Below are 18,635 nucleotides of genomic sequence, written 5' to 3'. Positions count from 1 at the left end.
CTGATTTATTGATTTTTTGCTCAGTTTGAACTATATAGGCGTGTGTGTATATACATGTGCGTGTGTGTGTGTATATACATAATACATACATATATTTTTATTTTATTTATTTATTTTTGCAGTATTGGGTATAGAACAGGACCTCACACATGGTAGTTCATCATTTTACATGCCCAACTCTTTTTTTTTTTAAAGAGAGAGTGAGAGAGGAGAGAGAATTTTTATTATTTATTTTTTAGTTCTCGGAGGACACAACATCTTTGTTGTATGTGGTGCTGAGGATCGAACCCGGGCCGCACGCATGCCAGGCGAGCGCGCTACCGCTTGAGCCCAGCCCACATGCCCAACTCTTGAGCTATACTTTAGATGGTGTTTAAATTCTGCTACTAAGGCTGGGGATATAGCTCAGTTGGTAGAGTGTTTGCCATGCATGCACAAGGCCCTGGATTCAATCCCCAGCAGCATTCCCCCCTCCCCCCCAAAAAAAATCTGCTAGTACCGACTTCTGCTTACAGGTAGGATATATGTGACTATAAGAACAGTTATAGAAAAGCTGAATTGATTGCAGAAAATAAAAACCACATCTTTAAAGATGACAGAGAGAGGGAGCAGGGCATGGTGGTGCATGCCTGTAGTCCAGGTACTCAGGAGCCTTCTGCAGGAGGATCACAAGTTCAAGGCCAGCCTGTGCAAGTGAACAAGACCCTATCTCAAAATGAAATAAAAAGGAAAAATAAAATAAAAAGGGAGTAAGAAAGACCAGGGTGAAAAAGGCAGAAACGAGGAAACCAGGCAGCGAGAGGGAGTAGCATCTCTCGCTAGGTCCTAGAGCAGGTTTTGGTTCCCGCACATAAACCCAGGGTCATGTAGTTCCTTGAAAGCCTCTGCCCTTCCCTTGGCCTCCTGGACAGAATAGCAAGGGCCGGGCACGCGGGGGTGCTAGAGCTGGCCATGGTCCTGAAGGTCTGTGGGCACTGTCAAAGGTCTGCGGGAGCGCGCGGCTGGTACCTGCTGCTGGACTGGAGCTTCTTCAAGTTCAACGCTGGACACATTGCCGGCTCCGTCAACTTATGTGGCTCGACATCTAGTGTGGCGTCAGGCCAAGGGCGCCTTGGAGCTCGTCGTGCCCAACACTGAGCTGCGCTGCCGCCTACTGGCCAACACCTACTACGCCGTGGTGCAGCCGGACTAGCACAGCGTCGCCCTAAACAACGCCAAGGGCCACTGCACAGTGGCCCTAGCCCATCGCAAGGCGCGGGCTGCACAAATCCGCCTCAAAGGAGGATATGAAGTTTTTTCAGCTTCCTGCCCAGAATGGTGCTGTAAACAGTCCACCTCCATGGGGCTTAGCCTTCCCCTGAGTACTAGTGTCCCTGACAGTGCAGAATACGGATGCAGTTCCTGCAGCACCCTGCTCTAAGATCAGAGTGTCCCAGTGGAGATCTTGCCCTTCTTGTACCTGGACAGTGCCTACCGTGCTTCCCATGAGGACATGCTAGATGCCTTGGGCATCACTACCTTGATCAATGTCTCAGCCAATTGCCTTAACCATTTTGAAGGACACTAGCAGAAGAGCATTCTTGTGGGAAACAATCACAAGGCAGGTCTCACAATTCCTGATACAATGAGGCAATTGACTTCATAGATTCCATCAAGAATGTGGGAAAAGGGTGATGGTTCATGTCAGGGGGGCATTTTCTAGTCAACCACCATCTATCTCACTAACCTCATGAGGACTAACCAGAAAAAAAAAAAAAAACTAGAAAAGGCTGTGTTTGTGAAATAGAGAAGCCTGATTTCCCCAAACTTCAGCTTCATGGCCCTACACCACCAGGTGCATGGTCCTGCCATGCCTGTGCTTGGTCAAGGCGCCTTCACCACCACCATCTTCAACTCCCACTCCTCCATCCCTGCCCACTCTGTGAACAGTGCCCTCAGCTACTTTCAGAACCCTATCATTACCTCCCCCAGGTGCAGAAAGGCCATGGAGGTGAGGACCTTCACATCCCACCAAGGACTGCAGACTCTTCCTTCAGAAAAGGAAATGCATCCACACCAGGGAGGGGCTCATGAAGTCAGATCCTTATTTAATTTCACCAGAATTCCACTGGATTCTAATCAGTCATAATGCTAACATATCATCAAGACATTTGCTGAACTCAGCATGCTTTGGGGACCAATATATAGTGGGTACATCAAGTCCCTCTGACAAGACAGAAGAGAAAGGACTTGGCATGTGAGCCAATTTTTGTGTTTGAGTACTGTACTATCTTATAAATAAATCCTAAGCAGGTATGTTTTCAGCATTAATGAAAAACACCAATGTTCGTTTATTTTTTAGATGTCAACAGTTGTATGTTTGCTGATTATTTATGACCTAAATAATATATTACTTCTAAGAATAAATTTTGTTACTTAAGGATGACTTTTTAATACAGCAGAATAAACAATGGCATTTCTATTAAAGAAAATATGAAATGGCTAGGGATGTTGATCAGTGGTAGATGCCCCAAGTTTCAATCCCCAGCACCACAAAAATAAAATAAAGACAGCAGAGAGTTGCAGAGGTAACCAGACTAAATGAACTAAAATTCTAAGGAGGAAAGAGTTCCCAGATAAGCTATGGAAACTGGTCAATTTTTCCTGAGGCAATTTGCTGATTCTGCCACAAGTTATGGATTAAGATTGGCCTAGAATCTAATTTAGAAAATTAAAACAAAATACAAAGGGAGAAAGGAACAAGTTAAATGACATCATAGAAACAATGACACAAATCCAAAATGTAGAGCATTCTTATAAGACACTGACCTAGTCTCTTCAAATAGTCAATTCCAAGAAGAAAAAAAGACTGGAAAGCTCTAGATTAAAGAGAAAAGGGGAGAGGAGAGGACAGTTTAAATAACGCAGTGTGTGGAATTTGAAAATCTTATATCTCAAAACATATTGAGTGCTGTAAGAATTTTGTCAATTATACTTTAATAAAGCTCAAAAAATTGAAACCTAATAACATCAGAAAAAATAATAAAAAATTTTTAGAAATGCATTTAAGTTCATAAACTGTTAGACTTAGGAATTAATTCATTAGACATAATTGTACTGTGATTGTGTAAGAGGTATATATGAAGTTATTTAGATAGGAATGATCATGATGTCTGCAACTTGCTTTCAAATGTTCAGAAAAGAAAAAGAGTAAATAGGCAGGTGAATAGTAAGATGGGTAGAGGTTAGTGAGGCAAAATGGCAGGGCTCACTGAATCTTTGTTACATGTTTAGGTATTTTTTTTAGGGGGGGGACATCCTTCAACATTTATTTATTTTTTATTTTTTTAAAGAGAGAGTGAGCGAGAGGGGGACAGAGAGAGAGAGAGAGAGAGAGAATTTTAATATTTCTTTATTTTTTCTTAGTTCTCCGCGGACACAACATCTTTGTTTGTATGTGATGCGGAGGATCGAACCCGGGCAGCACGCATGCCAGACGAATGCGCTACCGCTTGAGCCACATCCCCAGCAACATTTATTTATTTTAGTTTTCGGTGGACACAACATCTTCATTTTTATGTGGTCCTGAGGATGGAACCCAGCACCCCGCGGACACCAGGTGAGCACGCCACCGCTTGAGCCACATCCTCAGCCCGTGTTTAGATATTTATTGTCCTTTTTCACTGTGTGTTAGGAGATGTTCAAAATAAAAAGCCAGAAAGAATTTCCAAACTATTTGTGGATTTTTTCATAACAGAAGACATTCCAGGCTGCAGCTCATTAACGTGATTTCTTTTTTGTTCTTCTGAGAAACAAAAATATTCTCATTTATAATATTTCAAAAGGCACATTAAGAAACATATCCAAACTTTGTTGTCTCTTTGTTCAAGTTCGGCTTTAATATTTTATTAAAAATTCTTGAATTTGTAAATATTAAAACACTGAAACTTGCTACTGGCACAAGAATGACAATGTACTAGCAACAAAATCAAGAAAGAAACTAAATTGTTTAGAAGCAGTAGCAGCTCCACAGTTCAAAGGTAATTTAAAACAGGCAGTTTTAGTGTTTCATAAAGAAAGTGCAAAGCAATCTCTCAGCCTGCAGTGATGCTGCCGCACTGGCAGATGGCGCTGCAAAGCTTCTCAGGTGCAGCGGGAAGCCCACTTACGAATTATTTTTACTGCTTATTGCAGTTACTCTTACACTACTTACTAACTGGTACAGAAGTGTTTTAATAACTGGTTGAGCGGTACCAGTGCAAGACGGCTGAATGTCAGCGCTGTTTCCTCCTCTTATGACAGAAGCTACCCAGCTCCTGCCTGAGGCTACTCCTGCACTGGGATTCCAGGACCACCCTGCCTCTCTCGGAGGCTTGTTCCATTACCAATCCCCACCTTCTTGAATTTTCAACTTTTCTCTTCCACTGTGCTTTCTGCCTAAAAGTTTAAACACTCCAAACTCAATGTTCTGTTTCCCTATTTTTTTTCATCGCCATCACAAACTTCTTGAAATTTATATCCCCACTTCCAAAGCCTCAACTTTCCTTCTCCAGCGGAACTTAACTCATCCTTTGCTGCCAGTGAAAGCTCTTCATTCTTTGTGTCATCACCATCAGCATTCTGTGCCCAATCTTTGTTCTTCCCTTGGTTTCATGGCTCTCCACTTAATATGTTTCTTTGGTCTCACTGGATCCTCTCCCACCCACACCCACCCCCCACCCTGCCCTTTCATACATTATGCACTTTCTTCCTCATGCTACACTCTCTCTGTACATGACCTGTTACTCTCCTCCCACCTACACCTTGATGATGCCTAGATCTCTGCCCGCAACTATGACCTCTCTCCAAGCTCCACTTACATGAACCCTGTCTCAGGAATCAGCCTACCCATCCAGTTGCTAAATCCGAAACAGAATGTGCACTCTTGACTTACCCTCCTCCTTCCCCACACACAAAACTATCCCAACACCCGTCAATTCTGCCTCCCAAGCGTTTCATAAACTATCTTCTTTCCATCTGCCACTACCTTGTTTCTGGCTTCCATTCTCTCCTCCTGAAATGGCTGCAAAAGCTTCTGATCTCTCCTTGTTTCCAAACCAGTTATCACACTGCACCCAGTGAGCTAAGGCACAATTAACTCTTTCCTTTTTAATCTTTGAATGTTCCTCTAGGTAATCTACATTTTAGACATGGCTGGAAAGGCTCCACAGAGTTGAACCAAACCTTTCACTCCATCTTCACTTTCCCCCAATTCTCCAGGCACACTCTGGCCGAGCCATGTTGAACATGTTAGCCTCCCCAAGTTGTTACGTTCCTCAACCTTTGCTGTCTCCTCAGCCTGGAATATTTGTCTCTCCACGTCAGCCTAAGTCTTGCCCAATCTTCAGGGCTCAATTTGGAGCTCTCTGTCCCTGCAGGTGGCTTCCTCTGACTCATCAAGACTGGCTAATCTGCTCCTATGGTGGTTCTCATAGAGCTTTTTTTTCAGTCTTATGAAGACACCACTATCCCAAGGGATCTTATATCACCCGTCTCACATCCCTTTTTTAAAATTGTCTAATTTTTCCCCACATTAAAATTGTCTATTTGTCTTTATTTTCCAGTAAATTGTGAGTGCCACAAAAGATTCTTTCTACCCACTTACCAGTAACTGGCAAACAGTAATTGCTCAATAATGGTCAGTGGGTCAATGAATCCTTGGGGTGATTATTATCCATTATGTCAACTATATGACAGTACAATGGATACATGACAAGTAACACTTTCATAACTTATACAGTGCTATAAAGTTATTTTACTATTTAGTGTCTGGCAGTTCAACACCTTGAGGGTAGAGTCAATACTTTGTTCAATTTTTTCTTTTGTCTCAGAACTCAGCATGTCTGACAAGACTGTTCTCAACCAGTTTTTGACTGTATTAATGAGTTTAAGAAATGAAGAAACAAGAGGCTCAGATAATTGAACCTCCCTGGCCCACACACATACTTGTTTCAGAATCAAGACAGAATCCAATCTGGAAAAAGGAAAGATTGGGGAAAAGTTTACATCTAAATGAAATTCCAGCATGGATGAGAGAAGCCCTGGTTTCTCTCCAAGAGACTGGCCAGCTGTGGGTATTGCCAGAGCTTCAGATCTCTATGGTCAAGTAATCCACTTAGTGGACATGACCCAGGCAAGAGGGGTATAAGGACAGGGGTTCTAGGAAGGTCAGCATAGAAGGGAGACTGGACCCTGGTTCCCTTTGTCCTTTGAATAAGTTTTAACCTCAGTCTTAGACACTAACATTGGAGCACTATCTATCCTTCTCCCTGACCTGTTTGTCCCTAATGTAACTACCTTTTCCTGGTGCTACTTTCCTGTGGAGTGAGTCACTGACAGAGGCTCAGGAAATCACAGAGTCGAGCCCTTGGGTATATAAGGGTTGCCTCCTGCCAGGTCCTCAACATAAACATCCTCCTCCACAGTTCCCCAAGCCCAGCCAGCTCCTGATCACAATTCTTTGTCATCACCATCAGCATTCTGTGCCCAATCTTTGTCCCAGATGCTCCTGGTGAAACTTATGAGATGGCAAAAGACCAAAACAAGTAAAATTAATTCAATGTCTCACCACATCTCCTAAAGCACTGAAGTTGCCTGACTATCTCTGTATATCATGAACTCTAAGCTAGAATCACCTTTCATTCATTAAAAGACCTATTTATGAGGCTGAGCCCCTAGATAAGACAGGTGGATTGTTCTTTCAAATAGGACTTTTTCCTCTTTTCTAGCACATCCTGGGTAGCCTTCAAGCACATTCATATGCTGGTTTTATTTAAATTTTGTACTAGAATGCAAATTTCAGGACTTCTGTTCTCACTGGACTAAAGGAGCCTGTCAGAATGTGTGGCCCAAACACCTTGGCCTCTTCTCAATGTAGTTTCCTACATTGATGGTCTCTGCTGGCATTAAAGAAACTGCTCCATGACCCAGCACCTCAATGAGATGCTTCTGAGTTAAGAGGATCTGATCCTTCCATTTCTCCTCACCCTGCACTGAGTGGTTAACTCATAAAACTACACTTTTTTGCTACCACCCAACCCAGAGGATACTGTGGCAGTCAATAAAACACAGCCCAGTCTCCCTTTTCTCCAGGAATTCAAACTAAGAGTCTAGCTGCTTGCTTTAGCAAGGGTGAATCCCAGCAAGGCCTAAGTACCCCTAACTCACAAAAGAGCAAATATCTGCTGAAATGCAGAAACGACACCCTAAGATGGCTCTGGCCACCTGCTGACTTCTATCTCAGACCCTGACTGGGTCATCTTTGGTAAATGGACTACAAAGGCTGTTTCTGTGCCCTCCCCTATGTGGCTTGTACACTGTTAGCTGCCAAGCTTTTAAATAATGAAACTTAACATTGTACTTTAAGGGCTGTTCTGCTCAAATCATAAATGTGCACATCAGTTTTTTGGCAGTAATTCTCTACTCGTACACATTTAATCAATGTTTTCACAAGCATTTTGTCTTAACTAAAAATCTATATCAATAGAAAGTCCTAGAATTATACTGTGTGAGCCCCCAGGATTATATAACATGCTTAATCCAAAAACTTGGGTGCCCAATGGGGTCTTGATTGTGCCCAGGCTTCAAATTTAGGCCAGGCACTGCTTGTGCATCTTTATATGATCAGTGCTTAGTACATGTCCAGATTCATGGTAAATCCTCAATAAATATTTGTGGACTCTGAAAAATCCCTATAAAAACCTCACTCGGAGATGACAGCTTATGACACCTCTTACTGCTTCTTCTCCCAGAAGCTCCTGGTATAACCCAGGACTGGCAGCAGGGGGCGCACAGGGCTGCAGCTCAAATCAGGTTGAATGGCACAAACTCCAAAGGAGGTTTGAATTTAGACCTCTTTTCTCCATGAGGAAAATGGATTCTTAAGGTGCAAAGAGGGAAAGTGGGCAAAGGGCCTAAGAACCCACTGAACTAATTCCTAAGAGAACTTTCCTTTGCAAAGGGAATGCATGAGAATAGAGGGGAGGAGATAAATCTCCCACAGCTGTCAGCCCATAACTACCGCTCTCACCTCAGTTCACTTGGGGAAGGGGCTACAAAGCAGACAATCTTTATTCACAATTGGGGTGGCAAAGGGGAGATGCCTCCAGGTCAGTCCAAAAGCAAAGATAATGGGAAGTTGATACTAGGCAGGGACTCAGCACTCGTCCTCACCCAGTAGGGCATAAGGGTTTCGGGCAGCCAGACAGGACCCTGGAGCTGAGGTTGGGGTGTCCTCATCCCCTTCTCCCTCCTCATCTGCATCCCGGTCCTCCTCTCCCTCCTCCTCACAGGAGCTGCTCAGCTCTTCCTCTTCCTCCTCCTCCTCGTCACCTGATGGTCCCACCCTGCCCTGCAAAACCACCAGCTCCATGGTTTCTGGATGAGACTCCCAGGTGCCTGGGGAACCAAAACAAGAAAAAAAATGTAGAAGAATTTGCACAAGGAACTAAAGCCAGAGAAAGATGGGGAAGAGACAAAGACCAGGAATAACAATAATTCTTACAGCTGCTGGAACCCATTCATTCATTCAATCTCCCACATACAGATCCCTGAGCAGACACTCGGGCATATCAATTTCAATCTTCACAACCATCTTGCTTGAGGGTGATTGTTATCCTCATTTGCAAAAGAGAAAATTGCCTCAGAGATGTTAAAGAGTACAAAGCTGGCCAACTGGTACAGAACCAGGTCTGACCCCCTGGCCACTTTTGCCCACCCCAAAACAGGAGCTAGGGAAGAATATCTGGGTTCTGACCTTTCTGTTCATTGTAGCCTGGTGGATGGAAACACAGGCTTAGGCGGCCATCCACTGCCAGCCGCAGGAGGCTGTTGGCAGCTCTGTACACATCATTCCGAGCTGCCTTGGCTGTCTTGTAACCACGTTTCTCTGCCCAGGCTGGAGGGATAAAAGAGCAATAAGAAGGGAAGCCTGTGTATCAGGTACCAGTCACCCACCACCCAAAACATTCCAGGCCAGAGATCTTGGTAGTCCTGTCCAAAACCCTAAGAATGAGTGGACAGCCACTTCACTATGGCAAAATCTAAGGAGAGGACAGCAAGGTAAAGGGAGAGAGGAGGAGACAGCAGGCAAGGGAGGACAGCTGTACCCAGGCATGAAATTCACCTTCACAGATGTCCCAGGCACACCAGGGGTGCTCTGCTGAGGGATCCTCAGCCTCTGGGTGGCGCAGGTGAAGCAGGGCCTGTACAGGGATCCGGGAGGCCAGGTAGCCCACAGCAGTGTAGGGCTCCTGAATCTGGGCGATGGGGTAGATGCCAGCCAGAACCTGCAGGAACAGCACTCAGGATCTTCCTCAGCATCCTGCCTTCCATACCCCGCCCCACCCTTGGCCCTCATACCTGCAACTGCCTGGGCAGCAGGGAAGGGAAGATGAGGCCTGGGCAGTCACAGAGCTTCACAGAGGGGGTTAGAAAGTAGGTCTGAAAGTATCGGGTGTGACCTGGGGTTCTGGAGACACTCACAACCTTCCGCCCCACAAGTCCATTGATCAGTGAGGACTTCCCCACATTGGGAAAACCTGAGGGAGGCAAGGAAAGTGAATGTCTACTAGGCCCTTGCTCAGTGGCAGGCAGGACTCGGTGACTACAGATGAAAGGGGAACTAGGGCTCAGAATTTAAGGAAGTGGTATAACACTGCAAACTATAAATCAGGCCCTGGGCTGCCAGCTGTGAATCCCAGCCTCCCCACTTATGGCTCTGTGACCTCAAGGCAATTTACTCAACTTTCTGAGCCTTTTTCTTCATTTTATAGGACAGATAGCTCCTACCTCAGAGTGGATCTGGGTAACATTGACAACAGATACAACTGCACTGGTCTAGGCCTACAACAAAGTACTCAACACAGGTGAGATTTGCATTTAATAATACCTATCGTGACTTGTCCAAGAAGACGACTGGCAGCCCTTGGGCTCACTGCCCCTCTCTTCACAACCACCACCACCTTCTTTCTGGTCAAGTCCACTTTCTACACAGATCTCTTATCCAGAACTCTGATTCCTCAATGCCTGAATCTCACTCTCAAAGTTTGTTTCCTTCACTCTACCTCAGCTACCCACACCCAAGGTCACACTAGGCCCTGTCACTTTATACCTCCAAAGTCTCAATTCCCCAAGTACTCCTCATCCCATGTTTCAAGCTAACTTATTCTGGCTCCTCCATCCCAATAGTTCTTTGCCCCTAACTCTATCAGGGTAACACTATACAACACTGATTCATCACTTCACTTTCTTTCATATCTACCTCAAAGTCCATGATCCAATTCTGCACCTATACATCTTGAGTTCCCAGGTCCCACCTCTTCCCCTCTATTTTACACTCCAGGCAAAACCCCAACTCTGTAAAATGCAATTGCCTGCCCATGTAACACCTGCTGCTGGGCAGTTAGTTGTTACACCTGCCCATGTAACACCTGCTGTCAGTGTGGGAAAAGTCACACTGACAAACAGACTGAGCTTCTCAATAAAATGAAGTATTGGGCTGGGGATGTGGCTCAAGTGGTAGCGCGCTCGTCTGGCATCCGTGCGGCCCGGGTTCGATCCTCAGCACCACATACAAACAAAGATGTTGTGTCCGCCGAGAACTAAAAAATAAATATTAAAAAATCCTCTCTCTTAAAAAAAATAAATAAATAAATAAAATGAAGTATCTTCTTCTTTTTTTCCCCAATATTTATTTATTTTTGGTTATAGGTGGATACAATATCTTTATTTATTTATTTTTTATTTTTTTAGAGAACAAGTTTTATTTAAAGGATAGAACAGAAAGAGACTTCTCTCATCACAACATCATACATGTATTCCGTATAATGATGAGGGTCTCCTTCCATCTTCCGTACAACTCCCCTTCTCCCTCTTTTTCCCTCCCACCTCTCTTCCCTATTTAGTGGTAGTCTTCTTCTCATGCTCTTCCTCCTTATCCCATTTTGAGTCACCCCCCTTATATCAGAGAAGACATTCGGCATTTGTTTTTCTAGGGATTGGCTAACTTCACTTAGCATAATCTGTTCTAATGCCATCCATTTCCCTGCAAATGCCATGATCTTGTTATTTTTTAGTGCTGAGTAATATTCCATTGTGTATAAATGCCACATTTTTAATCCACTCATCTATTGAAGGGTATCTAGGTTGGTTCCACTTCATTATTTTTATGTGGTGCTGAGGATCGAACCCAGTGCCTTATGCATTCTAGACAAGCGCTCTACCTCTGAGCCATAACTCCAGCCTCTGAAGTATCTTCTTTTGAAAGGAGAGAGAGAAAAAACAATTCTTTGACAAGCCCATTTCCCTGTCTTTCAACCTTAACTCCTTAAAAGACTTACTATTTCTTATTACCACTTTATATAACTTCTTTGTGAGTATAAACTTTAACATACAAAAAACCCCACACAGAACATGGATGTGCAGCCCAAGGAGCTCCATAGCACCCAGCCATGAGCCCAGAGTGTGACATATTTGCTCAAAGGCCCCATGTGTCCCTCTCCATTATAACCCCCTCTCTCTTATCCTGACTTTTAAGGGATTCCACTTCTTATATTTCTTGTTAATTTATGACCTGTGCATTTCTGGACAATGTGATTTAATTTTGTAGTCTTTGAACTTATGCAGATGGAATTGTGCAGCATGGATACTGCTGTGTCTGGTGCCAACCACATATTACATGAGTTTCCCCGTGTTGTTGCAATTGGGGCATCTCACATATTCTTCCTTCTCCTCCAAACCACTGAACACATCACCACACCTACTGAACAAGACTGCATTCTCCTCTCACTCCTCCTATTAGCCATATTTGACACAGCAGAACCCTCCTTTCTGTTTCAAGCACTCTTTATTTCACTTCCAGACATTTCCTTGGTTTTCTTTCCTCTCACTCTCCTTTGCTGGTTCCGCCTCCTTTTTCCAACCTCTAAGTGCAAGCTTGCCCTACAACTCAGTCATTAGCCTCCTCTTCTTTCACATAACTTCTCCACTGTATTTCATCTAATCCCATGGCTTTAAATACCACCTATATACACCAGTGGCTCCCTAAATTTAAAGACCACTCAAATTCAAATTTCAAGTCCTCTTCTTTCCTTTAAGATCCAAATTCCTATACCCATGGCCTAGTCAACATCTCTGCATGGGATATTTCAAAACAATCTCAAATTTAATTTCTGATTCTTTATGATTCCTCTCTCCCTCCTCATCAGTCCTCCAAACCTGTTCTCTCCAGTCTTTCCAGCTCAGTATTTCCAGCTGCTTAGGACAAAAACATGGAAGTCCTTCTTTATTCCTTGCTTTCTCTTATGTACCAAATGCAAGGCATCAGCAGTCTCATTTTCTCTGCCTTTAAAATATATCCTGTTTCTGTCTCTGTCTCATCACAACCCCTTTCTTCCTCTTTCCTCCCTTCTCTCTCTAAGCAATTCTTATTTTTCTCCTAAGACTAATGGAGTAGCCACTGATTGCTTTCTTTGCTTCCTTTCTTATCTACCTTGTACCATTCATCTACTCAAAGGTAGAACTTCTAAAAAAGGATATCAAATCCTGTCATTCCCTGCTCAAAACCCACCACTAGCTTCTCATTAAGACTGAGAATAAAATTCAAAATGCACTTCATAGCCATAACACCCTACATGATGTGGTGCCTGGCAATCCTGCCTTCCTCCTTATCTTCCCTGGCTCACATACTGCAATCTCCCTGACAGTCTTGCTGGTCCCAGTATCACCAAACCCATTCTTACCTCAAGACCCTCTCACTAACTAACACTTCTGGCTCCCAAGCCCCTTTCCCCAGAACTCTAAATGGCTTACTTCCTTTTCTTACCCAACTCTTTTTCACCTAAGTCCTCTCACCTGAGAACTTCCAGAGGACCTTTCCTCTCCCAGAACTCTCTATCTGAGAGAGGAAATAATATGATTTCAGATCTCTAATACATTTACTCACAAAAAAACAAGCTCCATGAGTTTTAGATGCTTTCTTTTATCTTCACATCAGTATTCCCATCCCTAGAACAGTACCTGGCATTTGGTAGGTGCTCAGTAAATATTTGTTGAATGGATGAATGAATGAAAACCAATAGATATACCCACACCCAGCAAAAACTCTCACTATCATACCACCCTAAAAACAAGTTAGTGCAGAGGCTACTGAGAGGAAAAAGGGCCCCTGAAAGGGAAAGAAGTCAGTGCAGGGAAAGAGGAGTAATCACTCAACAGTCAAGCATGTTTTTCACAAACACAATGGACACTGAGAGATAAGTCAGGGGTTCTTTCTATCTATCTACTAGCCACCCATGTTCCTAGATTTATGGGCTAGGTCCTTTATGGTTCCAATGGTATCTCAAATACAACTTTACCAAGGTCTCTTCTCACCCAAGATGAACCCAAGATGAAAGTGGCCCTGGAACCTAATCATATATCCGTTTTCCCCCACTAGGATCTGAGACAAAGCTCTAATCAAGAAGAGACTCCCCTCATCACAGACTTAAAGAGTTAAAATGAAGGAGAAAACTAACACTGCGACCTGCTATGATTTTATGATCCCTGTATTAGAGGCTAATAACAGCTGAACAATGACTTTGTATAAATCAATCAAACAATGCCTGGCACACAGTAAAAGCCACACAAATGCTAACGTTTAATAATAATCACTGCAATTGCTAATGTTACTATTGCCAGACATCACTGAAATCTTTCAACACTACTCCTTTATATTCCTCACATTCATTCTTTGAACTGGGTATAAACATCCTCATTTTTAAAATCAAAGTAACTGAGACTCAAAGAACTTGCTCAAAATCATACAGCTGAGAAGAGATGAAGTTTACATCCACACTAGCAGATGGCCTCCTCTGCTTTGCCTAAGACCACTGGCAGAAGTCACCCCTCAAAGATCCTGGGGCCTAATAAGGACAGATCATCCCTCTTTTCCAAATACTAAAACTCAGCACTTCTGGGGCCTTTGTGAGCAGATCGCTGCTTCCTTACCCACACAGCCGATGGTCACCACCCCATCCTTGTAGTGTTCCCGGGTTGGGCCAGCTGGCTCCATTGCTGAGTCAGTTTGCTGTTCCACCAGGACTACAGGCCCATCCTCTTCTTCCTCCTCCTCCCCAGAGCCATTGCCCCAGGTGGCCCCAGCCACATCTCGAGCAATCTTCTCCCGCCAGCTGCTCAAGTCCACTGTTCAGAAAAAAGATAAAGAAGGTTTCCTGGGGCCTCTGTGTATGATGGCATAGCTGCATAGCTGGTGTCACTAGAATATTCTGGAGTCTCACCGTGACAACCTGCACAACTGCAGACCACAATCTCCCCAGACTTCACTTTATCCCACCCTTGAGCCATATGCATTTTTCAGAGTTTCTGAAAAGTACCAGAAAAACTGAAAGCAGCAATCCACTAAGGATTCTGCCTATCTCCTGCCTCTCTTGTCCCACCAAGCCAGTCTGTTCTTTATTCTATCCCCCTTGTACCCATCCATAATAGAGGGTAACAAAATGATTCTGGATCTTAGATCTCCCTCATGACCTCCAAGGATCACACACCTTTACCCACAGTGATGGCTTCACAGGCTCTCAGCAACTGTTCTGGCCCCAGGGCCCGAGTCCATCCTCTCCCCCGCCTCCGACTCTTCTTCAAGACTAGGATCAGAATGTACAGAGCAGTTATGCTTAGGCTTTTATACCTCATCTCTCCCACCACCCTCAGGCCCCCAGTTAGGTACCACCTTGCCAACAAGCCTCCCTGTTTTTCCCTTTGCCCCCTGTCAACCATCTCTCCCATGCTGCCCTCCTCAAAGCCCACTCACCACCAGAGTCCTGTGGAGTGCGGGGGTCCCGAGGGAAAGAGGTAAAAAGGACGATGTGGAGTTGAGGATAGTGTTGGTGGAAATAATGCTTCCAGGCAACCACAAGAGCTGGTGGAGCCAGATCCACCTTATTCAAGACCAGCACGAGGGCCAGACCAAGTTCTCCAGTCACATACTCATAAAGCGCTGGTGGAAAATTCACAACCTGGGATAGAAGAATGAAGGTCATCCCAGAGTTCTCTGTCTCCAGCTCCCCACTCACGAAGCACATTCAGAGACAAAACCCTGGCAGTAGCAAATTCTGGGGTGAAAACAGTAAATCAGCCAAACTGAACAAGAAGGACAAAGCAGGGGTTAGTGATACCTGTGCAAGTCTCAGGGGGCTTCTGACAGGTCATGATTAGCATTTGAAGTGAACCAAAAATAAGATAAGGAAATAGCAACACCTCACATACTGAAGTAAAGACTAGAATCAGGAGTAGAAATGAGGGTAGAAATTATTATGTATTGTGTGCACATAACTGTCCAAGTGTGTACACATGCATATGAGCATGCATCCAAGTATATGCTTATAGATGCAAGTTTATGTGTTGAGTATGTATGACTACAAACATGAGTATGTGTAAATGTGCCTCTGTGTATGAATATACACATGCATACATGTATTTGTGAATATGTGTGTACACATTCGTTAAGGACTTCCAACCTAAATGTCCCCACAGACCTCCCTTTCTCCACTGGAGGACCACAATGAAGTGGCAGAATCAGGAATCACAGGGCAGTCCAGCAGCACAGCCTACAGCCTTAACTACTACCCTAACATTCCAGGTAGTTTCTGCAGCAACCGAGGTAGACAGGCTAGAGAAATGAAATAAGGAAGAAAACGCATCTTTGGGCTGGGTAGGAGGAAGCCCCCAGTTGCCTTCATTAGAATCCCTGGAGCTTCACACTGGAATTTTTTTTCCCATAACACTTTTATTTTATTTATTTTTATGCAGTGCTAAGGACCAAACCCAGTGCCTCACATGTGCTAGGCAAGCACTCTGCTATTGAGCCACAACCCAGCCCCACACAGTTGGATTTTCTATTGGTCTAGCTCTGGTGATGCTGTAAGACAAGACAAGCAGCTTCTCATTAAAGGACATAAAAAGGAGTCAGCTAGTCAGGATAGAAGCAACAGACTATGGCAAGACACAAACAGAAAAATTAGTTCCTGACTGCAGATATCAGCACACAGTAGATAGGTAAAAAGAAAGGAAGGACAGCTCTCTGTTTTTCAAATTCTACCTCTGACTTATACCCATAAGAACCTGACCCTCTTCCCCCTTGCCCACCCTCATCCCAAGTACTCACTGGATGACGAATATCAGTGATGAGCAAGACAATATCAGACATCTCTAACACTCGCCATAGCTGCCTCCACGTCTGAAAAGACAAGATCAGAAGAGAATCTGAACCCAGAATTCCTTTCCAGCCTGATTCCAGAAAAATTTATCCATGGATCACACTACCCCATTCCTGTCCCCATTCTATTGTCACCTCTAGATTGTGCTCAAAGTAGCTGAGTTTCTCTGAAGTATAAGCCCCGTGTATCTTCCCAAGATACTCCTGAAAGCTTCGTTCCTCCTGGCTCATTAGCTGCTCCTTGGACATCTCATAGCTCCAAGGAGGACGCCGTGGAAAGTCCAGGACTGAGAAAACAGTAAGAAGTGCAAGTATAAGGATGTTTTCAGTATTAAAGTGTGCATCCCGGACCCCTCCTTCCTCACAGTCAACCCTTACCCTTCCAAACTCTCCAAGCCCCTTGTGTGGGAAACACCAGTCTTGTCTTGTCCTCACTCACCTGAGCCAGGCTGATAGACCTCCCGTATGTCCAGTTCCAACACCTCAGCACTGAGGGGCTGTAGCACTTGCTCCCGGGCTGCTCTCTTTCTCCTCTCCACCTCCTCCCGACTGTCCCGCTCAAAATGAAGCCGGTATCTAAGGGAAGAAGTATCATACATCCAGCAAGACCACAACCCCTACCCCTACCCCATCCCCCACAGAAAACAAAGTTTCTTCTCTTCAATTGTTCAAATTTCCTTTCAGTCAAGTCCCCCTTTCATAGAAGACAGGGCCAACCCCTTCTAAAAGCCAAACTCTCGGGTTGCTCTGGAAGGGAGAATTATGGCCTGCTCCGGGAGAACAGTGGCATTCCGGGAGAACAGTGGCATTCCGGCCTCACCCTCTACACTTTCAAATGTCCACCAACAGCAGCTAGCTTTCCCTCAACACTCCCACTTTCAAGAAGGCGGGCAAGCCCGGGCCAGAGCCCCACTCCCTCCCTCACCCCTCCCTCACCGATTTGGATCATAAACTCGTGGACCCAGGCCCTGGGAAGGCTGCTGATTGAGCCTGCGGATTTGATGGGTCACAGATTCCCCATCAGAGGTATCGGTCTGCTCCTCCCGCCGTTCCCGGCTCCCGCTGCGGCTGTTGGAACTGGAGCGCAGCCCATCTTGAAGCCCTGCAGAGAGGGAAGAGTGACGCCAGTGCAGGCTAGCTCTCAGGGGCCAAAAGACCCCCCTACCTGGACCTCCTGGATCTCCTTCAGCCCATCCAACTACTTTTGAAGCTCGGTCCTCGGGGCCTCCCTCTCCAGGACCCTCCGGGTGTGCGTGGGGGTAGTTACTCTTCCAGGGAATTGCTGGGATGGCGCCCCGTTTGAGCTGGAGGGACTCCCCTCCCCCAACTCTTCATCCTTTTCCATCCCTTCCAGACAAGGGGGGGCGCGATGGAATGAGGGAATCCCCTCCGCGGTTGCCCACGCAGATCCGCGCGAGCCCACTCCCCCTCCCACGCCCCCCAGAGGTGCGGCAGGCACACCCCTCCTTCCAGATGTGCGGGAGCCCGAGTCCCGCCCCCTCCTCCGCTCCCGCACTGACCTCGCTTCCGCTCCCGTTTGTCCTGCAACTGCTTCTTCTTCTGCTTCACGCTGAAGGGCTTCTTCCTCGGCATGGCCCGGACCAGTCACCTGGCCCGCCCTTCGCCGAGCTACAGCCGCCTCAACTGACTCCCCCCGGTAGTCCCCGCCGCAAGGGCCCGGGACCCTTGAGGAGGCGGAGCTATCAGGTGACGTCAGCGGGAGGGCACCACCGACTTGCCGCGGCGGTCGGGATGGAAAGCGCACGGGGGAAACAGTCACTTCTCTCTAGAAGTGAGGCGAGAGGGTGATGCGGGGTGGGCTACGGACACATGAGAACCAGTGGCACCGAGAAGGCGCAGCGGCGGCGAGGAAGGAGGCGCGCGTGGGAGGATCGAACTAACTCCGTCACGGATTCTACCAACGAGCGCCCGGTGAAGGGGGGACGCGTGTCATCACTACCTTGCGCTCCGGGAAGAAGCTACCACTCACCTGGAGGGGGCGGCGGAGAGGAGGAGGGCGGGTCCTACTACCCTGGGGAAAGGGAGGCGTGGACACGTTGAAGCTACACTACCAACCCGGGAACTTGACCTTAGTGGAAAGCCGAGACTGCGCGTCCAAGGAATAAAACCAGGTTGCTGTGTTACACTGGGGGCACGGTCAGACGTCTTGAGGGACGGGTAGAGGTTCTGGGTGCCGACCTGCTGGGACCCAAATTCCCTGTGGGAACGACGAGAAGAAGCAGGCTTATAGATCCTAAGTGCAAGCGCAGGCCAGAAGAGAAATCCAGTTGGGACAGGACTTTTGGAGACGGGTCCGAGAGCACGAAGTTGTGCCTGCAGCCGTTACCATAGTAACCGCGGACCGGATGTGGCGATTTTAAGACGCGACAGGCCTTTCCTCTCAGGC

At 45.9% G+C, this 18,635-nt stretch overlaps 1 protein-coding gene and 1 pseudogene across 4 annotated transcripts; one reads left to right on the top strand and one right to left on the bottom strand.

Annotated features, from left to right (window-relative positions):
• Positions 1–935: 935 nt before the first annotated feature.
• Positions 936–2,171, top strand: LOC101971293 (dual specificity protein phosphatase 1 pseudogene; annotated as a pseudogene).
• A 1,204-nt stretch (positions 2,172–3,375) lies between these two features.
• Gnl1 (G protein nucleolar 1 (putative)) lies at positions 3,376–18,566 on the bottom strand. Of its 4 annotated transcripts, none has more exons than XM_078020342.1 (13): positions 18,219–18,554; positions 17,749–18,014; positions 17,165–17,330; positions 16,668–16,804; positions 16,364–16,515; positions 16,178–16,249; positions 14,825–15,029; positions 14,562–14,657; positions 14,005–14,199; positions 9,379–9,557; positions 9,143–9,305; positions 8,774–8,914; positions 3,376–3,784 (listed from the first exon to the last, which is right to left on the bottom strand). In XM_078020342.1, the coding sequence occupies exons 2-13, from the start codon at positions 17,819–17,821 to the stop codon at positions 3,681–3,683; spliced, it is 1,683 nt and encodes a 560-aa protein (XP_077876468.1). In that variant the 5' UTR covers positions 17,822–18,014; positions 18,219–18,554; the 3' UTR covers positions 3,376–3,680. The 4 variants fall into 4 exon arrangements, with proteins under 4 accessions (XP_077876468.1, XP_005341078.1, XP_021576369.1 ...); XM_005341021.5 differs by lacking the exon at positions 3,376–3,784 and adding an exon at positions 8,071–8,415 and having other exon boundaries at positions 18,428–18,566; XM_021720694.3 differs by lacking the exon at positions 3,376–3,784 and adding an exon at positions 8,071–8,415 and having other exon boundaries at positions 18,219–18,550.
• Positions 18,567–18,635: the final 69 nt, after the last annotated feature.

The sequence above is a fragment of the Ictidomys tridecemlineatus genome, chromosome 8 (assembly GCF_052094955.1).
Source record: "Ictidomys tridecemlineatus isolate mIctTri1 chromosome 8, mIctTri1.hap1, whole genome shotgun sequence".
In the NCBI taxonomy this organism is placed as follows: Eukaryota; Metazoa; Chordata; class Mammalia; order Rodentia; family Sciuridae; genus Ictidomys; species Ictidomys tridecemlineatus.
This window is presented reverse-complemented; position numbering and strand designations above follow the sequence as displayed.

What these genes read in the sequence shown, in the direction of transcription:
- Gnl1 (XM_005341021.5), bottom strand. Translation starts at nt 17,821, where the DNA reads ATGCCGAGGAAGAAGCCCTTCAGCGTGAAGCAGAAGAAGAAGCAGTTG. An exon ending in CGAGTTTATGATCCAAATCG is followed by an intron (nt 16,805 to 17,164) that starts GTGAGGGAGGGG and finishes TTCTTCCCTTAG; the next exon opens with ATACCGGCTTCATTTTGAGC. An exon ending in TCACTGATATTCGTCATCCA is followed by an intron (nt 15,030 to 16,177) that starts GTGAGTACTTGG and finishes CTTCTATCCCAG; the next exon opens with GTTGTGAATTTTCCACCAGC.